Source organism: Micropterus dolomieu, linkage group LG12 (assembly GCF_021292245.1).
Source record: "Micropterus dolomieu isolate WLL.071019.BEF.003 ecotype Adirondacks linkage group LG12, ASM2129224v1, whole genome shotgun sequence".
Taxonomy (NCBI): Eukaryota; Metazoa; Chordata; class Actinopteri; order Centrarchiformes; family Centrarchidae; genus Micropterus; species Micropterus dolomieu.
This window is the reverse complement of record NC_060161.1, coordinates 37,307,255-37,325,889: the sequence shown is the minus strand read 5'-3', so window position 1 is coordinate 37,325,889 and position 18,635 is coordinate 37,307,255. Positions and strand designations below refer to the sequence as shown.

General features: G+C 43.0%; 3 protein-coding genes across 5 annotated transcripts in view; 1 reads left to right on the top strand and 2 right to left on the bottom strand.

The window, feature by feature from the left end:
• The window catches only part of LOC123980227, a 9,875-nt gene extending 2,655 nt beyond the window's left edge, over positions 1–7,220 (bottom strand). The window contains exons 1-8 of the mRNA XM_046064521.1: positions 7,111–7,220; positions 6,470–6,600; positions 5,634–5,678; positions 4,572–4,705; positions 4,397–4,482; positions 4,133–4,208; positions 3,297–3,394; positions 38–152 (exon numbers count right to left, since the gene is read on the bottom strand). Coding sequence (XP_045920477.1) covers positions 38–152; positions 3,297–3,394; positions 4,133–4,208; positions 4,397–4,482; positions 4,572–4,705; positions 5,634–5,678; positions 6,470–6,506 — 591 coding nt within the window. The 5' untranslated portion in view covers positions 6,507–6,600; positions 7,111–7,220. The remainder of the gene's footprint in view (positions 1–37; positions 153–3,296; positions 3,395–4,132; positions 4,209–4,396; positions 4,483–4,571; positions 4,706–5,633; positions 5,679–6,469; positions 6,601–7,110) is intronic.
• The window catches only part of LOC123980197 (zinc finger protein 239-like), a 387,571-nt gene that overhangs the window by 193,816 nt on the left and 175,120 nt on the right, over positions 1–18,635 (top strand). The gene's annotated exons all lie outside the window — the stretch shown is intronic.
• cnga1b (cyclic nucleotide gated channel subunit alpha 1b) overlaps positions 11,570–18,635 on the bottom strand; it is a 9,441-nt gene continuing 2,375 nt past the window's right edge. Inside the window, exons 3-13 of the mRNA XM_046065185.1 lie at positions 18,269–18,400; positions 17,983–18,087; positions 16,822–16,928; positions 16,548–16,722; positions 15,899–16,035; positions 15,633–15,805; positions 14,706–14,831; positions 14,299–14,451; positions 13,983–14,214; positions 12,007–12,182; positions 11,570–11,916 (exon numbers count right to left, since the gene is read on the bottom strand). Of these exons, the coding sequence (XP_045921141.1) occupies positions 11,662–11,916; positions 12,007–12,182; positions 13,983–14,214; positions 14,299–14,451; positions 14,706–14,831; positions 15,633–15,805; positions 15,899–16,035; positions 16,548–16,722; positions 16,822–16,928; positions 17,983–18,087; positions 18,269–18,400 (1,771 nt within the window). The 3' untranslated portion in view covers positions 11,570–11,661. The remainder of the gene's footprint in view (positions 11,917–12,006; positions 12,183–13,982; positions 14,215–14,298; positions 14,452–14,705; positions 14,832–15,632; positions 15,806–15,898; positions 16,036–16,547; positions 16,723–16,821; positions 16,929–17,982; positions 18,088–18,268; positions 18,401–18,635) is intronic.

Sequence of the window (18,635 nt, the reverse complement as noted above, 5' to 3'; positions counted from 1 at the left end):
TGTGTGTGTGTGTGTGTGTGTGTGTGTGTTCTCTCACTGGTCTTGCCGCAGGGACAGGATCTGCTGACTGAGCGAGGACACGGAGGACAAACTCCATCATGGCAGACAACCTCACAGGTGTGATTCCCACAGGAGAGGAGAGAACCACACACCTGAGAGAGGAGGGAACAGAGGGAAGAGGAGGGGGGATTCAACAGTATGCGGTATTATCGCATTTTTCATCAATTAAGTAATTTGGTGCCCTACAGCATAGTAACAGTGTCTCTGGATCTCACCTCACTGCACAGTGAGCCGCTAACAGCAGCATTATGTTCGGAGCAAGATAGCTGCTGGGTGCTAGCCAACAACACTGTCAACTTATTTTTGTAGTTTGACAGTAGCTGTGTCTCAATTTGCACACTTCCATACTTAAATGTACTATTTTGAGTGCGTAAGTGCGTTCACACTGAGAAGTATGGCAAAATGCAGAGCACTGAGAATACCCCGATGGCGCAGTCATAACGGCCAGAAAGTTGAGTGTGGAACGCTGGACACTTGTGGAAGTGGGCGGGACCAACAACACGGGAGAAGCAGAAAGCAGCAGAGAGAGGGGCCAACAACAGAACGTCTTTTACAAGTTTCGTACACTATTTCATCACTAAATACACTTTTGATCATCATAAAATCTGACATTACATTGTTAGTGTACAGTTGTGCTTACACTACTTGCTTTCTATTGCTTTTATTTCTGCACCAATATACCAAAGAAAATTACTTGTATGTTTGAACTTGGCAATAAACCCAATTCTGAGCATTTTATTTTGGGTGATAAAGCCTGGCTGTTATTTTGAGCTCTGCAGGCAGTATCTGTGCTGGGGGGATTGTGCAATCTTGCGATAGTCATTTCCGGTTAGTGCACAACAGCAGCGCTTTATTTGAGACAACACTACCCTCTCAAAATTTACGCACTAAGCAAGTAAGTACATAGGGTCCGCAGTTTACAGCATGTTAGTATACTAAAGGAAGTACCCGAATTGAGAGAGCAAATATCGTTCAGATTAAGTCTATCATTCAATTAATGACAATGCAAACACACACCCCAACACACAGCAGTGCGAAGCAGAAAGGGCTGTCCACAACTAACCACGGGCCTGTATTAACGTTATAACTAAATTCCCAGAAAGCAACATGAAAAACAGCTGCAGGCTGTTATTTGCTGAGCTTGAGCTTCAAATGAGGCCTATCGTTCACAGTTTCTCTCGACTGTCCCCGAGTATCACACCGTTAGTCCAACATCGCCGAGCCTACTAACCACATTAGCCGCGCAATATGCTAACGCCAAGTTAGCTAACCTTTAAAATAAACAGTAAAAACAACAAAAAACCCGGCAACAACACAGCTTCCAAGTTTGAATTCAGGTCACCTACAGCCCCTGACAGTGTGGACCCTAACAGTCCTGCAGAGAGCGGTATTACAGTACAGTATTGCACTATTATCAGCTTAGTAGTACCTGCTGACAGTGTGGACAGTAACAGTCAAGCAGAGTGAAGCATTAAAGTATAAAAGTGCAGTATTACAATATTATTTGTGTAGTAGTACCTGTTGACAGCGTGGTGCCCAACAGTCCAGCAGAGAGCAGTATTACAGAATTACCGTACAGTATTGCAGTATTATATGTGTAGTAGTACCTGCTGATAGCGTGGAGCCCAACAGTCCAGCAGAGAGCAGTATTACAGAATTACAGTATTATGTGTGTAGTAGTGCCTGCTGACAGTGTGGAGCCTAAAGCTGATGATGCACGGGGCAACTTTATGAGGAGTCTTGCTAGTGGCAAGTCCAACTATCAGCAGGTGGCAAAGTGGTGGGGGAAGGGGATTACGGTAGTAATCTTTACTCATTACTAAGGATGGGGATCAAGATCCGGTTCCAAAAGGAACCGGATCCAAAATTTCTCAAAACCCGAAAATCAATAAGGTTCGAGCTTATTGATACTGCTATCGAGACTTGCGGGTCCTATGATGTAACGTTAAATTTCGAGCGTCAAATCTAATTTAATTTGAAACGCAATGGATAAGAAAATCATCAGGTTGCAGTCTCTGCCTGCTCTCTGTGTGGAGGAGCGCGCGCACACACACACACACACACAGCGGCAGCTGAGCGACAGGCTGCACCGTCGCGGTGGAATCTACTGTAACGTTAGTTGATGACAGCTGCGCTCGTTACTGTAAGTACATGCGATAAAACTTCGCAAGTAAAAAGACAATACTTTATCAACACACCGGTCTGTAAGGTAACGTTAAACATGTAGAAATGGTAATTAAATCATCTCTGTCTTCAGCATATCATCCTGTTTTATATAACCACAGCTAACGCTAGCTTGGCATTAGCCAAATGTTAAAAACAAGCTAAATAGAAAGCTGTCTGTCTGGAGCACAGACTGGTCTGTAGTCTTAAAAACTCAACTGCTGGCTGAGACAAACCAGCCGCACCTCCTTCTACCTGGTAACATTACCTGCAGCCAGCGAAAAGAGGAGGAGGGACTGATACAGACTGATATTATTTCTAAACATCACTCACTACTTGTGATGTCAGATAAAGTTATTCAGTTACTTTGCTGTTGTAAACATTAATGCTCTAAAAACAACATTTAGCTGTATTTAAAATATTAAAATAAAAACAACTAGGCAGTTAATATGCACACTTTAACATATGTTTATTTATCGCAAGTGATATGTCATCTCAATATATAACGTTATCGCACACTGAATATTTTCCACATACCGTGCAGGCCAACCTCATGCCTGGTTTTACTAAATAACCATCACTAAATAATAGTAAAGTATCGATAGTGGTATCGATAAAGAATCAGATCGTTAAACAGTCTCAATAAGGGTATCAATATCAATAAAAATTAACGATCCCCATCCCTACTCATTACCACTGACAGCAACGTTGCCCAGCACGATTGCTCTAAAAGTTGCTGTGTATCATCAGCTTAACAGTCCAGCAGAGAGCAGTATTACAGTATAAAAGTGCAGTATTGAAGTATTATGTGTGTAGTAGTACCAGCTGACAGTGTGGACCATAACAGTCCAGCAGAGAGCAGTATTACAGTACAGTATTGCACTATTATCAGTTTAGTATTATCTGCTGACAGTGTGGACCCTAACAGTCCAGCAGAGAGCAGTTTTACTGTATAAAAGTGCAGTATTATGAGTGTAGTAGTGCCTGCTGACATTGTGAAGCCTAACAGTCCAGCAGAGAGCAGTATCACAGTGTAACAGTACATTATTACTGTATTTTGAGTGCAGTAGTACCTGCTGACAGTTCCACCGAGGGCTGGCGCAGGGTCTCTCTGCTTTCTCTCGTCCACACACACATTTCTGCACGCTGACTCTTGGACAGGGGGAGCACTCTGACAGACACAGACAGGAGTTACAGGCGGCCATGTTGGCGGTCCTTAGCGGCTGATAACTTCATCAATAACACGGCGGCCCGCAATCATAAGGGTCGTTCCTTTTGTATAAAAAACTGAAGTGAACCTAGTGAGATCAGTCCACTGAGGGCAGAAGTAGTGAGTCGACAAACCGTTTGTCTCAATTACTAATTTCCCCTTTCATGTTCAGGGGTGGATTTTTATTTAACTCACCCATTTAAATTATTTTATTACTTAAAGTAATTTATAATAAAGGGCTTGGCCACTTTAAATGTGGCAGATGGGTTCCATCACAGGTCTGCAGCAACCAGGCTTCATTCAGCTCACCTCAGCTCCAACTCTTTGAGTCAGGCACTGCCAAGATGGCGACACAGTGAGCTTCACACTTACAGAAACCTAAGGGTGACATCATGGCAACTATGTCCATGTTTTATACAGCCTGTGTTTGACACTTATCATAATCATTTTGTAGCATCACTGTTACGACACAGTAATTTTCACATCTATAAAATGTGATGCATTGCATTGTGGGATTGGTAGGGTTGAGTAGAGACATTTAGTTTTTCTGTTCCAGTATTGGACTGGAACATATATGGAGGATAAATTTCAGACACTCAAACTACAGAACTACAGTAAATACAGTGCACATCATAGTGAACAGTGTCTGTCACTGTTCAGAAACAGAACTTGTGGCTGTGTCTGGATCTGTGTGTGTACCTGTGTGACAGGGCTGCGTACAGGTGTGCTGTTTACAGGGTAACAACTTGCTGCACTGCTTCTGACACGACCAGGCCTGGAGAGACAACACACACACACACAGTTAGCCCTGCAGTCTTCACTCGTTTATCATTTCAAGCCGCCAATCATCTTTCGCCGCTTCTGATTGGATCATTTTCATCAGTCAAATCCAGTCCAGTGAAACACGTCAATAACAAAGTTTAAAGCTTTAAACTTTTGATCTTTTCTTCTTTTTATGCGTACCTTGTTGCTACAGCGACGGGGGAGGGGCTTAGCTTTGCCACACATACAGGAAACTGCCACCATCTTTGGACACGGAGGGCACGGACCTGAAAATACACGTGTTTATTGATGGTAATTAATCCGTTAATTACGCTGACATTAACAAGGCAATAAACAAGGTTGTGTGTGTGGTTACCCGGGTGACAGAGCAGCAGACAGGTGTGTCCACATGTGGGTTTGAGCTCCTTCTGACAGACGGAGCCGCAGGAATGAGGGGCCAACCAGGGGTCAGCTGGAGGATCCTGCAGCTTCCCACAGTAACACATGTACCTGAACACAGCACACACACAGAAAAAGGTAAACGTAAACAAACTTGCAGCAGCTTAGGACTTCAACAAAAAACTAAATCTAATCCGATGATTATTTTCCCCAATCATTAACTCAGACTCTTTGCTTAAAAAACATTACTAATAAAATAACAATTCCCTTGAGCACAAGAATTACAATGTCACCATTTTGACATTAAAGTTTGTCTGAACTGAGCTTTGATTCAGTTTCAAAGTTGTTTCCCTGAAAAGACTTATTTTGAAAGAAACCAGCTCCACTGCTTTAAGTCTTTATAGAAACTTTAGTCTGACTTCTTAACGTTTCGTACTGTCTGGAGTGTGGAGCCCTCTGCTGGACTGCAACAGACTGTATTCATGTATGTTTAATCTTCAGGTTTCTGGGGACATTTTCATACATTTCATCATGTGAATCGTCGTCCGTTTTAAATTTGACTAACTGAAATGAACAGTCACCGATCACAGCTGTTGTCCTCAGATGTGGGAGGAAGTCTACAGATTCATTTACAACAGGAAAAGGACGCTGTTCTCCCACAGCAGAGCTTCTGAACATGTCACAGACCAAAACTGTACGCATGCAGGCCAACGCCTGAGATTAACACACAGTGCTCAGACAACACAGCAGAGGTTGCTCTCTGATATCTGTAAAGCATCCATACGCTCATGCCTGATGAGCAGCAACATCTGGATGATGATTTACTTACTCTCTCAGCCTTTGTGTTAGTGCCTTTGATATGTCCATCTCACAGTCTGTATGGGTCCAGTTGGGCCAGCCCATAACAACATTTCTTAAAAATAGACCTGGCCTTTGTTGCGGACATCCACAGGTGTTGTTAGAGGTTGTACAGTGTGAATTTGTTGCGGACATCCACAGGTGTTGTTAAAACTTCATACAGTGAATTTATAATACGTACCTGTTGGGCGTGGCACTCGGAGGATATTCTGCTCGACACTTTGGACTGCGGACAGAAAATTAGGAAAGATTAGAGATGTAACTGATGATTCTTATAACTGATTCATCTGTGATTCATCATGCTTTAATCATTTGGCTGTAAAACATCACAACAGTTAAAATGTCTGATGTCTTGTTTGGTCCAACCAACGGCCCAAATATTCAATAATGACAAGACAAGCTGATTGTACATCTGAAAGGATCATGTTTGAATCTTTGACTTTATAAAATGACTCAAACTATGAATCTACCATCAGAAATGTTAAAGATTAATTTTCTCTGGGCAAATCTAAAGCTACAAGGACAAACAACAAAAAGATTTTTCCTGTTTGACAGACAGGAAGAAGCAGAAACCTGACGACTGAGTAAATCCATGCTCACTAACCACAGGAGCTCTGCAGGTAGAAGACCCACCAAATCCAGAGAAAACGTGTTCTCGTACCAAAACAAACATGCACGTCATAAAACACAGAGTCTGGTGGCATCCTGGATGGAGGTGTTAAGGACTGAGGAGCCCACAGAGGGAAGTGGAGCTGACTGAACTTCAGGTAAAGCCGTTTGTGTACCGGTACATCTCCCTGAGTGGATGTGAAAACTTCAGACACTTTACACGTCACATGATGTTTTCTGCTGGGTCCTAATGTCCACCATTAAATTATATAAGATATCTTTAAAAAACGGTGCCTAATGTCTTCATCTTAGATCATCTCCTGAGGTTTAGACACTCAAACAAACTTACAACAAAGGACAAGAAAGATAACCTAAAAACAAAAGAGGCGTCAGGTGTGTTGTCCTCACCAGGGCCAGGGATGCTGCTTCTGACCGAAGTCTTCATCAGTGACAGAGGAGACGAGGAAGGCAGAGTCTCTGGCCCATTTCTGAATACAGGGCAGGTGGAAGAGAGAGAAACAGCTGGAGCAGCTCCACACCTGGGGGGAGAGAGAGAGAGAGAGAGGTTAGCTTTGACTGTCCTCAGACTGCAGCATGTTGAAACTGAAGGAGCTGCAGGCGTCTACAGAACGGATCCAACACTCTGCGGTCCGGCTCTTTCTACAGGGTTTCTGGAAAGTTCACCAAATTAAATTCAAGAACTTTTAATATCACATGGGATGAAACTTAACACCCGTTCATGATCATAACGGTCGAACCAGTAAGGGCCACTATTGAGCAGGTATCACGTCTTTGTCAGTACTCACTGGCTGTGTTTAAAATTAAATCCCAGTAATATACTGAATCAGTGTGATCCGGACATTAAAGGTTCATTTACTTAATGTTTGGCTAAAAGCTTGACTCGTCCATTCGGAGCTACAGATCTTCCTGCTGCTGCTGCAGTAGTGACAGTGTTTGACTGAAAGGAAGCAACAACAACAAAAAAAAACTGAACAGAAAATGATTCGCCAAATATTTTAATAATGAAAATCTGTGCGTGCGTTCCTCACCGCCTGGGTCCTCTTGACGGAGGCGATGCAGATCAGACAGGTGAGAGCTCCAGACTGAAACAGGTCACTGACGTACTGACCGGTTCTGAGCAGACCTGTGGCGTCACCACCTGCAGACAGACAGATATTACAGGAACCGTTTGACCCTCTTCTTCTCCACTCTGAACGTTAAGCTAAAGCCCCTGCTTAGCTTAGCTTAGCATAAAGACTGGAAACAGGGGGAAGCAGCTAGCCCAGCTCGGTCCAAAGGAAATAAAGTCCACACAGCAGTACAGGTAAAGCTTGACGAGCTGTGGTTTTTATGTGTCGGACTGTAAAACAAAAAATTCAGCAACGACAAAAACTGGATGAACTATTAACTTAACTATTAAAAGGGTTGTGTCTAAGTAACCTGCTGTTGCTATAGTAACACCTGGCTCACCTGTCTGGTCGGTGTAGGTGGTGAAGGTCGATGAGAGGATCTTCCCTCTCTTTCCATCATTATGGTCAACAGCTCCATCATCGTCGTCGTCGTCGTCTTCATCAGAGGAGGAGCAGCTGATACGGCTCTCCACCAATCGCTGAGCAGCAGCCTGGTTGGACTTCCTGATCTCCTCAAACTTGGACTGGACCGACACGCCTGGCGGCCACACACAGAGAGGAAGATCAGATAAAAACTGCCGTAAGTTGTGGCCGTTTCCTGTTCAGAGGATTTCATCACGCCAGCTCATATTCTGTAAGAAACACGCCAGGACAGCGTTAACGAGTCCGTCCTCACCGCGCTGAGGTTCAGGCGCCGCGGCGGACTTTGTCCGCCCTCCTCGTCCTGCCCCCCACGCTCCTGCTGCAGCGGCCCCCGGCTTCTCTCTCTCCTTCTGCAGGGGTCGTGACCTTTCACCCAGAGCCTCCTGGCCCCGGCCACGCCCCCTGCCCTGCTGCCGCCAGGCTGGCTCCATGGCAACCGCCTCCGAAACGCTACAGGTGGGGAATATGACGGGGAGACGGGTGTTGAACGTACTTCACTTTTACAATTAATCCGTATTTAAACAGTTAGGTTCTTTGTTCAGCAGTCATGTAAATTTGATTCTACTTTGATTTTACATTAATTCATTATTTACTTTTACAATAACAAGTTACTGTTACTGTATTTGAGTGTTTAGAGTGTAAATATATTTATTCACTCATCTACGTAGAGAGATAACTGACACTACAGCACTTTCATTATATTTTGTGCCTCTTTCTTTTCATTCCTCTGTGCTGCTGTGCCAACCTGGATGTCCACTACAGGCCCCGTCCACACTGCTGCCTTTTGGTTTTAAAACAGACCTTTTGCTCTGTTTGCACCTCCCGTCCACACTAAAACAGCTAAAGCGAAGACCTAAAACGGAGAAAAACGATAAAACGCTGCCGGACTTTAGAAACCATGACGCAGCCGCTCACGCTCAGCTCTCTGATTGGGTCTCATAAGTCGTAAGCCGATACTGGTGACAGAGTTTCTGACTTGGTATTTTTTTTTATAGAAATATCTTGTACAGTGCTGTGTATGTCAACGTATTTACTTTGCGATGGCTCCCAGCATGTTCTCCACGGCCATAGTCGCTTTTACCTCCAATGTTTCATTCAGTCAACAGTCCCAGCTCGTTAACGGTCCATGCAATATAAAATCTGGACTGATTCTTCGTCTGTAGAACTTTATTCTTTCGCCAAATCATCTGGAACTTTGGAATAGACCATCTGTCTTATGTTTACACCAGCACGCGCATGTGAACAGCCACTAGATGAGCGTTTTCAGTCGTTTTAATATAGATGCACATCAAGTCTGATATGCAGCTAAGACGATGGTGTGGACGGAGATCATATTAACGAAGTGGCGTAGATGGGGCCTTAATATCTTATCTTAGACGGTCCAGCTGTTTGATTTGGGTTGTAATGAAAGTTTCATTCTTCTTGCAGAAATGTCTCCCAACTTGTTTAGTTTGTGTCAGCACACCGTGTAACATTTTGTCGTTGTGTGAAGGCTGCAGGAAGGTAGTTGTCCGTTTTCCCCTAAAGGAAAAACTTAATAAAAGCCCATTAATGTTTCTGTGTTATAGAATAATCCCCTCCTCGTTATATCAGACCATATGTAAGTACCTCTATTAAAGATTGTAGCACAGCAGCAGTAAATGAGCAGATTTTTGACTGGAGTCTGGTGACAGGAGATAGCACACAGAGTCCTTAAACACACCTTTGTCCGGCTGTTTGTCCAGCTAACATGTTGTTGTAGCAGCTACAAGACACACCAGTAACCCACAGTGACCCGCTGCCTCACTATTTAACCAATAATGTACTAGTGAACTAGTGAACTGAGCGACATCGACCGAGCTGGTCAACGTCAACGGCTCAGTTCAAACTGTTAGCTTAGCCGTAGCTAGCCGGCTAGCTGTCAATAAAACTAGCTGTAAAAACAGGCGGAAACAAACGTCACACGCATCAAAGAGCCGTTATTAAAATATAAACATTAAGCTGAGCTGCTGTAGCTAAATGTTATAGATTAAATAACCAAGAGAAGAGTAAATTAAGCAGCATCGCGTAAAACACACCTCAGCACTCTACAGCAGCAGCGGAGCCCGTTGCGTTGTCATGCGCAGAGCAACCCGGTGCATGCCGGCACTTGTAGTCCTGTAAACCTATGCTGCTTGCACAGCCTGGAGGTTTTAATGAGAAGAGAACTACAAATCCCAGCGCGCACAGAGACACGCAGGCGGTGCGACGTGTCAACGACAAAAAGCTGGACGTTTCATTCATGAAGGAAGAAAAAAATCCTGACGTTTGTTTGGATAATAAAATGCAGCGCTTAATTAATTAAATGTAATAAAGTAGTCATTTAAATATACTCACACAAGCATTCAAATAAATAAAATAGATTTTTTAAAATGAAGACAAAAAATTTGTAGAAGTCTGTAGGTAATAAAAGTACTTTAGAAGTAGCAGCTGTAGTGGTAATAGTGCATATTCACTAGGCCTACTAGGTAGGTAGATAGTTTCAGCACAGCTGTGTGAAATAAGAGAGGCAGATCCGTCTTTCCTTATAAAATATCTTTATTTCAGCGCAGTGCTTCCAGAGTTAGTTTGGTTCATGTTTTTGCTAAGTAGCTTTAACAACTTTTTACACAAAGCAGTGATGTGACTGGCCGGCCAAGCCCTCAGAGAAAAATAAACATATACAGGAAAGGCAAAATCTTCTTTATAGAAAAACAAAAAAACTAGGGATGTACATGCAGGCTGCGGTCATATCTGCTGACCTTTGACCTCTGATGGTTTTAAAGCAGGTGATCTATGAATTGAAGCTTGTTCTACAGCCAATCCCAGCAGAGTCTGTCTGGATAAAAGTCAGTGAAATGAAAATGAAATAAAATCAATTTTATTTTAAATATTGCAAAGACACGACACATCAGATTCAGATTAAGTTAAACTAAGTGGAGGTTCTCAGATTAGCTGTTTGTTTAAAGGTTCAGTGTGTAATATCTCTGAGGATTAATTGACAGAAATGCAATATAAGATCCATAGCTATGTTTTCAGTGGTGTATAAAGACCTTACATAATGGACCATTATGTTTTATTACCTTACAATGAGACATTTCTATCTACATACATCATGTTTTTACAGTAGCATGAACAGGACAAACAGACCTACAGAGAATATAAATATATACAAAGAAGAATTAGAAGTACTAGATGTAATAGTAGTCGTCTGGTTTATTAGAAGCAAGACAAGAAGAGAAATTTGGACAAAGAGCGGACAGAGCTGTGTCTGCCACTGTAGCTTCTCCTGCTCGCTTGCAAACAGAAGTGTGAGCGGTGACTGAGCAGCTGTTTGCAATTTGCAACCCTCACCACTAAAACGTACACACTGAACCTTTAAATATGTTTTTATAACGCTGACAGACTCATAAACGTGCCGGACTGTTGTTGGGATGTAGAAACGATCTTGAGGAACAGATGTGGCGCTTATTATTTAATATATATTACATTACAGTTACAAAGTTTAGAAATAGAAGAAATATTTGCTACAAACATAAGAAACACTTTCTGTCTCTCCCTCACTTGTCCTGAAGCTCGGTCGTCCTCTTGTGCTCCGCTGACGCAGCAGTTCCTTTACGTACAGGCAGTCAACTGATCTGGAGTCAGTCCACTTTGACTTCAGTTTGTTTCCAGTGTAAACACAACTGTCAGCTTGTATGTTTACAACATTTTAATGAATTTGGAGGAAAATCGTGACTCTTCCAGGAAGTGTTGCTCATAAAGCAGAATTACATGTTGTGCACAATGATTATTCAGATCAGTTAACTACTGTAATAATATATAATCAGAGTGCCGTGAACTACATTAAGTGAACTGATGTAACATAAAGTGAACAGCAACCTTGATTGAACTTAAAGGGATGTAAGATTAATCTAACTTTGAGGAACAGAAATGTGTCTCTGAGTTTTGTAAATATTTGAGTTTCATCCAATATAATGTCAGAACATGTTCCCCACCCTTCTGGCTAACCCAGTGTCTAAAATCTAACATCTGCTGCTCCTCTTCACCCTACTTCTTCTCTTCTTCTTCTTTAGTTGTCTGTGGCTCAGGTGTTGACGGGGGCGGAGCATCTCCCGGCTGGTCGGCCCGTGGCGGTGGTACCAGCTTCCTCTCCAGCCTGGTGACTCGGTGTTTGAGTTTGCTGTGAGTGGCTTCGTGCTCGGCCAGCAGGCGGGCGTAACGCGTCTGCAGGACGTCCAGCGTGCTCGTCATCTTCTCCACCTTCTCCTCGATCTCTTTGGGATCGGGGCCCTGCGCTGCCACCTAAAGGACGAGACCGGTTATGACGTTACTTTAGCAGATCAGCCTGTTTGTTGTTCGGTTTTGTTACTGTATCAGATCACATGACTGTACCTCCAGGTCCAGCAGTCCATCCTTCATCAGAATCTGCCTTCCCTTCTCCTCCAACAGAGCTTTAGCATCAGGATACTCTGTTAGCGCCTCCATCAGGTCGTCTTTGGAAAGACAGAAGAGGTCGGAGTAACCGATGCTCCTGATGTTGGCTGTCCTCCTGTTTCCTGCCTTACTGCCTGTTAAAGAACAAGATAGACTGTTAGAAATCAATAACAACCTGAGCCTTGCTCTGTTCCGGACTGTGAGCTGCCCTTTATCAGAGATGTTGAAGTTAACATGTGTGTGAATTTGTGGTGAGATTTCTGCCTGATCAGTGTTTTCAGTGGGTTTCGGTTTCACATGCAGCATGCAGTCCCTAAATGTGTCCGTCATACGGTCTAAAGGGGATAGCCTGTTTAACAGCGGAGCAATAGTGTAATGCACAGCAGAGTAGGCTATAGGGCAGGTAGAGATAAAAATATTATGAATTCTCATTAAATTATGACGTTGGTCCTATAATATTTTTTGATATGTGGGAGAGATTCTGAATGCGCAGAAATCCTGCTGAAACACAGGAGCTATTAAAGTCCAGGAGTTTCTAACTGAATTAAAATTAATTAATTTATCATAGAGGTGAAAAGGTGCCACATGCACATTTAAAGAGGTTACTTCCCCAAACAGAGACTGAAAAGAGGAGAGTGTGCTGACTCAGCAGGGGTTTTACTAAATTAGAAAAGTTAATCTACAGGAGAAACACATTTAAAGCATTAGCTACAGAATGCCTGAGAGCCTTACAGCATTATAGTCTAATATTTCTTTATATTTTGAATTGTCACCTGCTGCCTGAATATTGTGTTTCCCTTTAAGACATTTCTGCACACCATAAAGGCAGGAAATTAAGTATTTAATGCTTAATCCTCTTCATCTTTCCCCACCACCTTTGAATCTAAACCAGTGCTCTTGCATTTCAGGAAAATTACCCCATAAATTTACTACAATGCAAGAAAATAGTATCTGTGCCGACACACAGTTTATGGGAGGACACATTCCCAATTTAGGCCATGATGTGGAGGCTGATCACACTTCTTCATTACTGACCATGATTATTGACTTGACAGGTCATCTATAATAATAAAATTGTGAGTTTGGCTTCTGAACTGGGGCGACTGTGGCTCAGGGGGTAGATTAACGGGTTGGTCGTTAATTGGAAGGTCGGCGGTTCCATCCCTGCCTCCCCCAGGCTGCATGTCGAAGTGTCCTTGGGCAAGATACTGAACCCTGAATTGCCCCTGGCGGCTGTTCCGCCAGTGTATGAATGTGTGTGAATGGTGAATGCAGATGTAGTGTAAAAGAGCTTTGATTACAAATACGGAGCATGAACTTTTTTAACAATTCCTGAGGAGTGATGACCCCAACAACTGTGGTGGACTTTTTAGGACTGGGTGCACCAAATTTCAAATCTCACCTAGGGCTCCAACACTGTCAGGGCTGGCCCTGGGTCTCAGGATTCCAAAAGTGGCGGTAAAACGGCAAGATGTGCATCCAAAACAAATGCAAAGCTCTGACATATTGTCACCTTAAACCAATGGCTCTAAAACTGAGTGGCGGGCCCCCCTGGGGGCAGTTAGAGCCACTTAAGGGGGGTCGTGGATGTTGAGCACACCTAAAGATGCATGAATATGATATACTTTTTTGGCTTGTGAAGGGGGGCGTGAGGACCACTGTCTTAAACATCAGTTGATGCTAACATGTTAGCAAACAGCCGTCTAGCTCCACATCCAGAGCAACACGGTCATCCCTTTGGAGTGGACAAATCGAGGACCACACGTATAATCTCCTTTTAGATGGCGCTCTTGATCGATGGGGCTGCGGAGAGGTTTGGAGGAAACTTTTGGGACATGACTCATCAAAATCTTGTCAGAGTACAAAGTCCCACTTTTCTGAGCATGTTTTGTAAATGTCTTAATGTCTTAACGCAATAACCAACGTCAGTTTACCTTTAATAGCCAGGATGCTGATCTCGCCAAAGTAGCTTCCGTCACTCAGGACGACAAACTGCGTGATACCGTCGTCAGCAACAACAGCGAGTTTTCCCTCCTTGATGATGTACATCTCTCTGCCAATGTCGCCTTTCTTACAGATGTAATCTCCTGGACTGTAGACTTGAGGTTGCAGCTTCAGCACCAGCTCCACCAACAGACCGGCCTCGCAGTCTGCAAAGATACGAACCTGCACGCCGACACAAAACAGAAACCCTGCTGTTTTTTCTGTCAATCGATTTTTAATGAGGAGTGTTGTTAGGTGTGTGTAGACCTTCTTGAGGGTGTCCAGGTGGACGTTGATGGCAATCTCGGCTCTCAGTTTGTCAGGCAGGTACTTCAACACCTCCCTCTCATCCACTGCTTTCTTATTGGTCCACAGGAAGTCAAACCACTTGATCACTCGCTTCTCCAGGTCCTTAGTTACCTGGAGGGGGGGGGCACAGAGGTGGAGCAGGGGTTAAAGGTCAAACCTGTGGCGATGTGAGAAGATGTTTGTATGCAGGAGAACAGATGTAGCTTGCTTTGGATAAAAGCTTCTGCCAAATGAAGTTAATCAAATGAATGCAATTAAAAAGTGTGATGTTCATCCCTGCGAGACGTTTTATTTTAATGACTTTTCTTAAAACAATTTTGTGCACCACGTGCACTGAAACATAACCTCCTCACTAAGTATGTCACCTTTCGGAAGCTCATGTACTGTTTGATGGCGTCGATGCGAGCCTGGAAGTCGGCTCTGGCAGCGTTCATGTTGGTGATCATCGAACCAACGTTACCGACGATGGTGGCAAAGATCAACACGCCCACCTGAAGGAGAACAGAACAGAAATATTATCATATACTTTTTAGTGTGGTACATCTGCTGTGTATGCAACTGTATGAAAAATGCCAAAGCAGTTTATACAACAAACAAAGGTGAGGACAATATTAATCTCCTTTAATGATGAACAAGTGTTTTAAGGTGGAGCAGCAGGAGAATAAAGAACTGACATGATGGTTGACAGTGCTCAAGACACAGACATGCTTATTTCAGATATAAGCATAAAATTAAAATACAATAAAATAAAGAGTAAACTAAAGAGTATTTGAGTAAAATATTTAGGTGCATTCCACATCTGTTTAGAAGTGACACCGCTGTCTAAACAAATTCACAAGTATTCTGACCTGCTACAATGTACAAACATCAAAACCTCATCTACTTTTGCAAGTGGACCAATATTTGTAGAAATGTTGTAATACAAATTTAATGAACATTGTGGAATTGAAATATTTCATGTCAGAGTAAAGCTGCAAAAGAAGAGCTGGAAATTGAACCTCAGGACCTTTTAAGAACCAAATGTGTTTGTAGGCCCGTGTTTGAAAGCTGTTAAACATCTGGTCAGATTCTTAGCCTCGTAGACGTGGCTTTCCTGCTTTAGTAATTTTGGACTGTAGGTTTATGTGTGGCTGCTGATCCACTTGGTAATTTAGCATGTTTTATTAAATAAGTATTACTAATTACCATTTAGAAAATGTTTTATTATGCTATGAATACAGAAAGTCTTTGCATCGGTACCAATAAAACGGCACCAATAAAACCAAATAAACTATTCTTTAAGCCACACCCACCAGGAAGTCAGTGACGACAAAGAAGTACTCGGAGTTCTCAACGGGGGGCGGAGTTTCTCCAATGGTGGTGAGCGTCAGCGTGGACCAGTACATACTGTAGGCGTACTTCCTCACCAGACGACCAAACTCTGGATCTGCCGGGTCAGGGTACACAAACCTGTCGGAACCAAAACCTGGAGCAAAGGGACAACACAAGGTGTCAGAGGCTTTTATACAGTAACCAGCGATGAAACAACCGGAGTCAGGATTCAAACCAGCAACCTCACCGATGGCCTTGGAGAAGGAGTAGTAGAGGCAGGCATTCCAGTGGATGATGATGACGATGTACATGACGAGGTTGGAGATACGGAGAGCGTTGGGGTAGTTAGTCCTGGTCTCCGTCCTCTGGAAGAACTCCAGCATCCTGAAACAAACAAAAAGATCTTGTTGTGCTTAGGACACGTTGTTTTATTATTATTTGGTTTCTGGGTGATTGTGTTGTTGTCCTGCGCCTTCTGTCTGTTTATGTTATTTTATTTAATGCCAGTACAGGAGCCCTTTGTCTCCTGCCGGGCCTTGCCTGGTAAAATAAAGGTGTGATAAAAAAACATATCAAGCTCAGCAATTTGTCTGCATTGTTGTTCAAGTATGTGTAGAATTTTAAATGACATGTTAAAATATTAGTATTTAGTCATGTTAGCAGAGCGGCTCTATGTCGGTCCACCACTTTAGTACCGACTGAAAAATCTAAACTCTTGGTTGGATTGTGTTGAAATGCTTTTACTGCAGGAATTCATTTTAACTAATTTTACATTTTAGTATTTCCCTTTTACTTAAATAAATTATCAGAGTACTCCTTTGGCTACTGATGTACCAAATGAGTGGGCACCAATGATTTGATAAAGCACTTAATGTTTTATGTGTGTGTATTTGTACCTGTTGAACCTGAAGAGCTTGTTGAGGCGGATCTCGGGGTAGGTGATGCCGATTACGAGGTACATCACGTCGGTGGGAATCATGGAGATCAGGTCCAGTTTGAACTGGAAGCTTTTAATGTAGCGCTCGCGCAGTTTCTGCTCATCCTTCACCAGTAGACCCTGCTCCAGGTAACCTGCACACACACACTTGGGTCATTTATCCATGTATGTCAATAGTAATGCATCAGTACGTCAAACAATCTGTTGGTGTGTTTGTGTGTGTGCCTTCGGACCGGTCCTTGTTCTGAAGATCATGTCAGCGATGTAGGTGAGGTCAGAGATAAAGTCCAGGATGAACCACCAGACAAGATAGTCCGTCTGTAGCTCCTCAAAACATGCCCTGAAACACACAAAACACACATGTATTACTTATAAAGTAACCTAATACTATCTGACAAAATGAGGACCAAAACTTGGGATTGCTGGAACAAAAAACTAGGGAGCTCATTCCCACTGGGGATAAAAACCTAGGAGGACCCAAACCGGGGTTCTGCAGGAATCCAACCAACTGATATTATTGGGACTCAAAACTGGTAGCTCACTGACGTTGTTTGGACAAACTGGAAGCTCACTGACATTGTAGGAACAAACTGGTGGCCCACTGACCTTATTTGGACAAACTGGAAGCTCACTGACATTGTATGGACAAACTGGTAGCTCACTGACCTTATTTGGACAAACTGGAAGCTCACTGACATTGTAGGAACAAACTGGTGGCCCACTGACCTTATTTGGACAAACTGGAAGCTCACTGACATTGTAGGGACAAACTGGTAGCCCACTGACCTTATTTGGACAAACTGGAAGCTCACTGACATTGTAGGGACAAACTGGTAGCTCACTGACATAGTAGGGACAAACTGGAAGCTCACTGACCTTATTTGGACAAACTGGAAGCTCACTGACATTGTAGGGACAAACTGGAAGCTCACAGATCTGGGTTTGGACAAACTGGAAGCTCACTGACAGTGTAGGGACAAACTGGAAGCTCACTGACATTGTAGGGACAAACTGGTAGCACACTGACATTTTAGGGACAACTGGTAGCTCAATGACTTTGTAGGGACAAACTGGAAGCTCACAGATCTGGGTTTGGACAAACTGGAAGCTCACTGACAGTGTAGGGGCAAACTGGTAGCACACTGACATTTTAGGGACAACTGGTAGCTCAATGACTTTGTAGGGACAAACTGGAAGCTCACTGACATTGTAGGGACAAACTGGAAGCTCACTGACATTGTTTGGACCATTGTTTGGACCACTAGAAGGTCTGTCACCACAGCTTTAACTTATGGTAAAGGTTGGGGTACAGTTAGGTTTTGGTAAAAGTTAGGTTAAGTTGTTGGAAACTGAATGTAGTCAATGGAAAAGATTATTGTGTATGTGTGTGTTACCTGGCTATGATCAGGGTCCAGTTGTACATGACGGGGATGGTGATAATAAACAGCCAGTAGTAGTAGGTGTTACCTGCCGGATCAACCACTTCGATCTCCTTAGGACTAGGCACATACACAATAATGAATTATGACTTTTATTTGCTACATGAATGATTGTGTGGATTGTGGAAGTCTATCCATACAGTCTCAATACTAAGTAATTCATTACAGTAAACTGCAGCCACATTGATTTATGAAAACAAAGCCTCCAATATCTAACTGGATCCCAATAAACCAAACCTACGCCTCCTCTTTAGCCTTCTTCTCTTTCTCCTTTTCCTTCTCTTTCTCTTTTTCCTTCTCTTTCTCCTTTTCCTTCTCTTCTTTCTCCTTCTGTTTTTTCTCCTTCCTCTCCTTCTTTTCCTGCTTCTCCTTCCTGGGAGGAAAAAAAGGAAAGACAGATAAAGGAAAGTGATTTAAATGTAATCAGTTAAAATCAGAAAAGATACAAATACAACACATTACAACCAGTGAGCTTACAGAAGTTCTCTAACGTAATTTATACGTATTTTATACACAATTCTCTGTTCCTCTCTAAAAATGATTTTGTGGTTTGTCAAAAACATTTGTCAGGTGTGTTCACACCACCTTGTTTAGTCTGGTTGAACCGC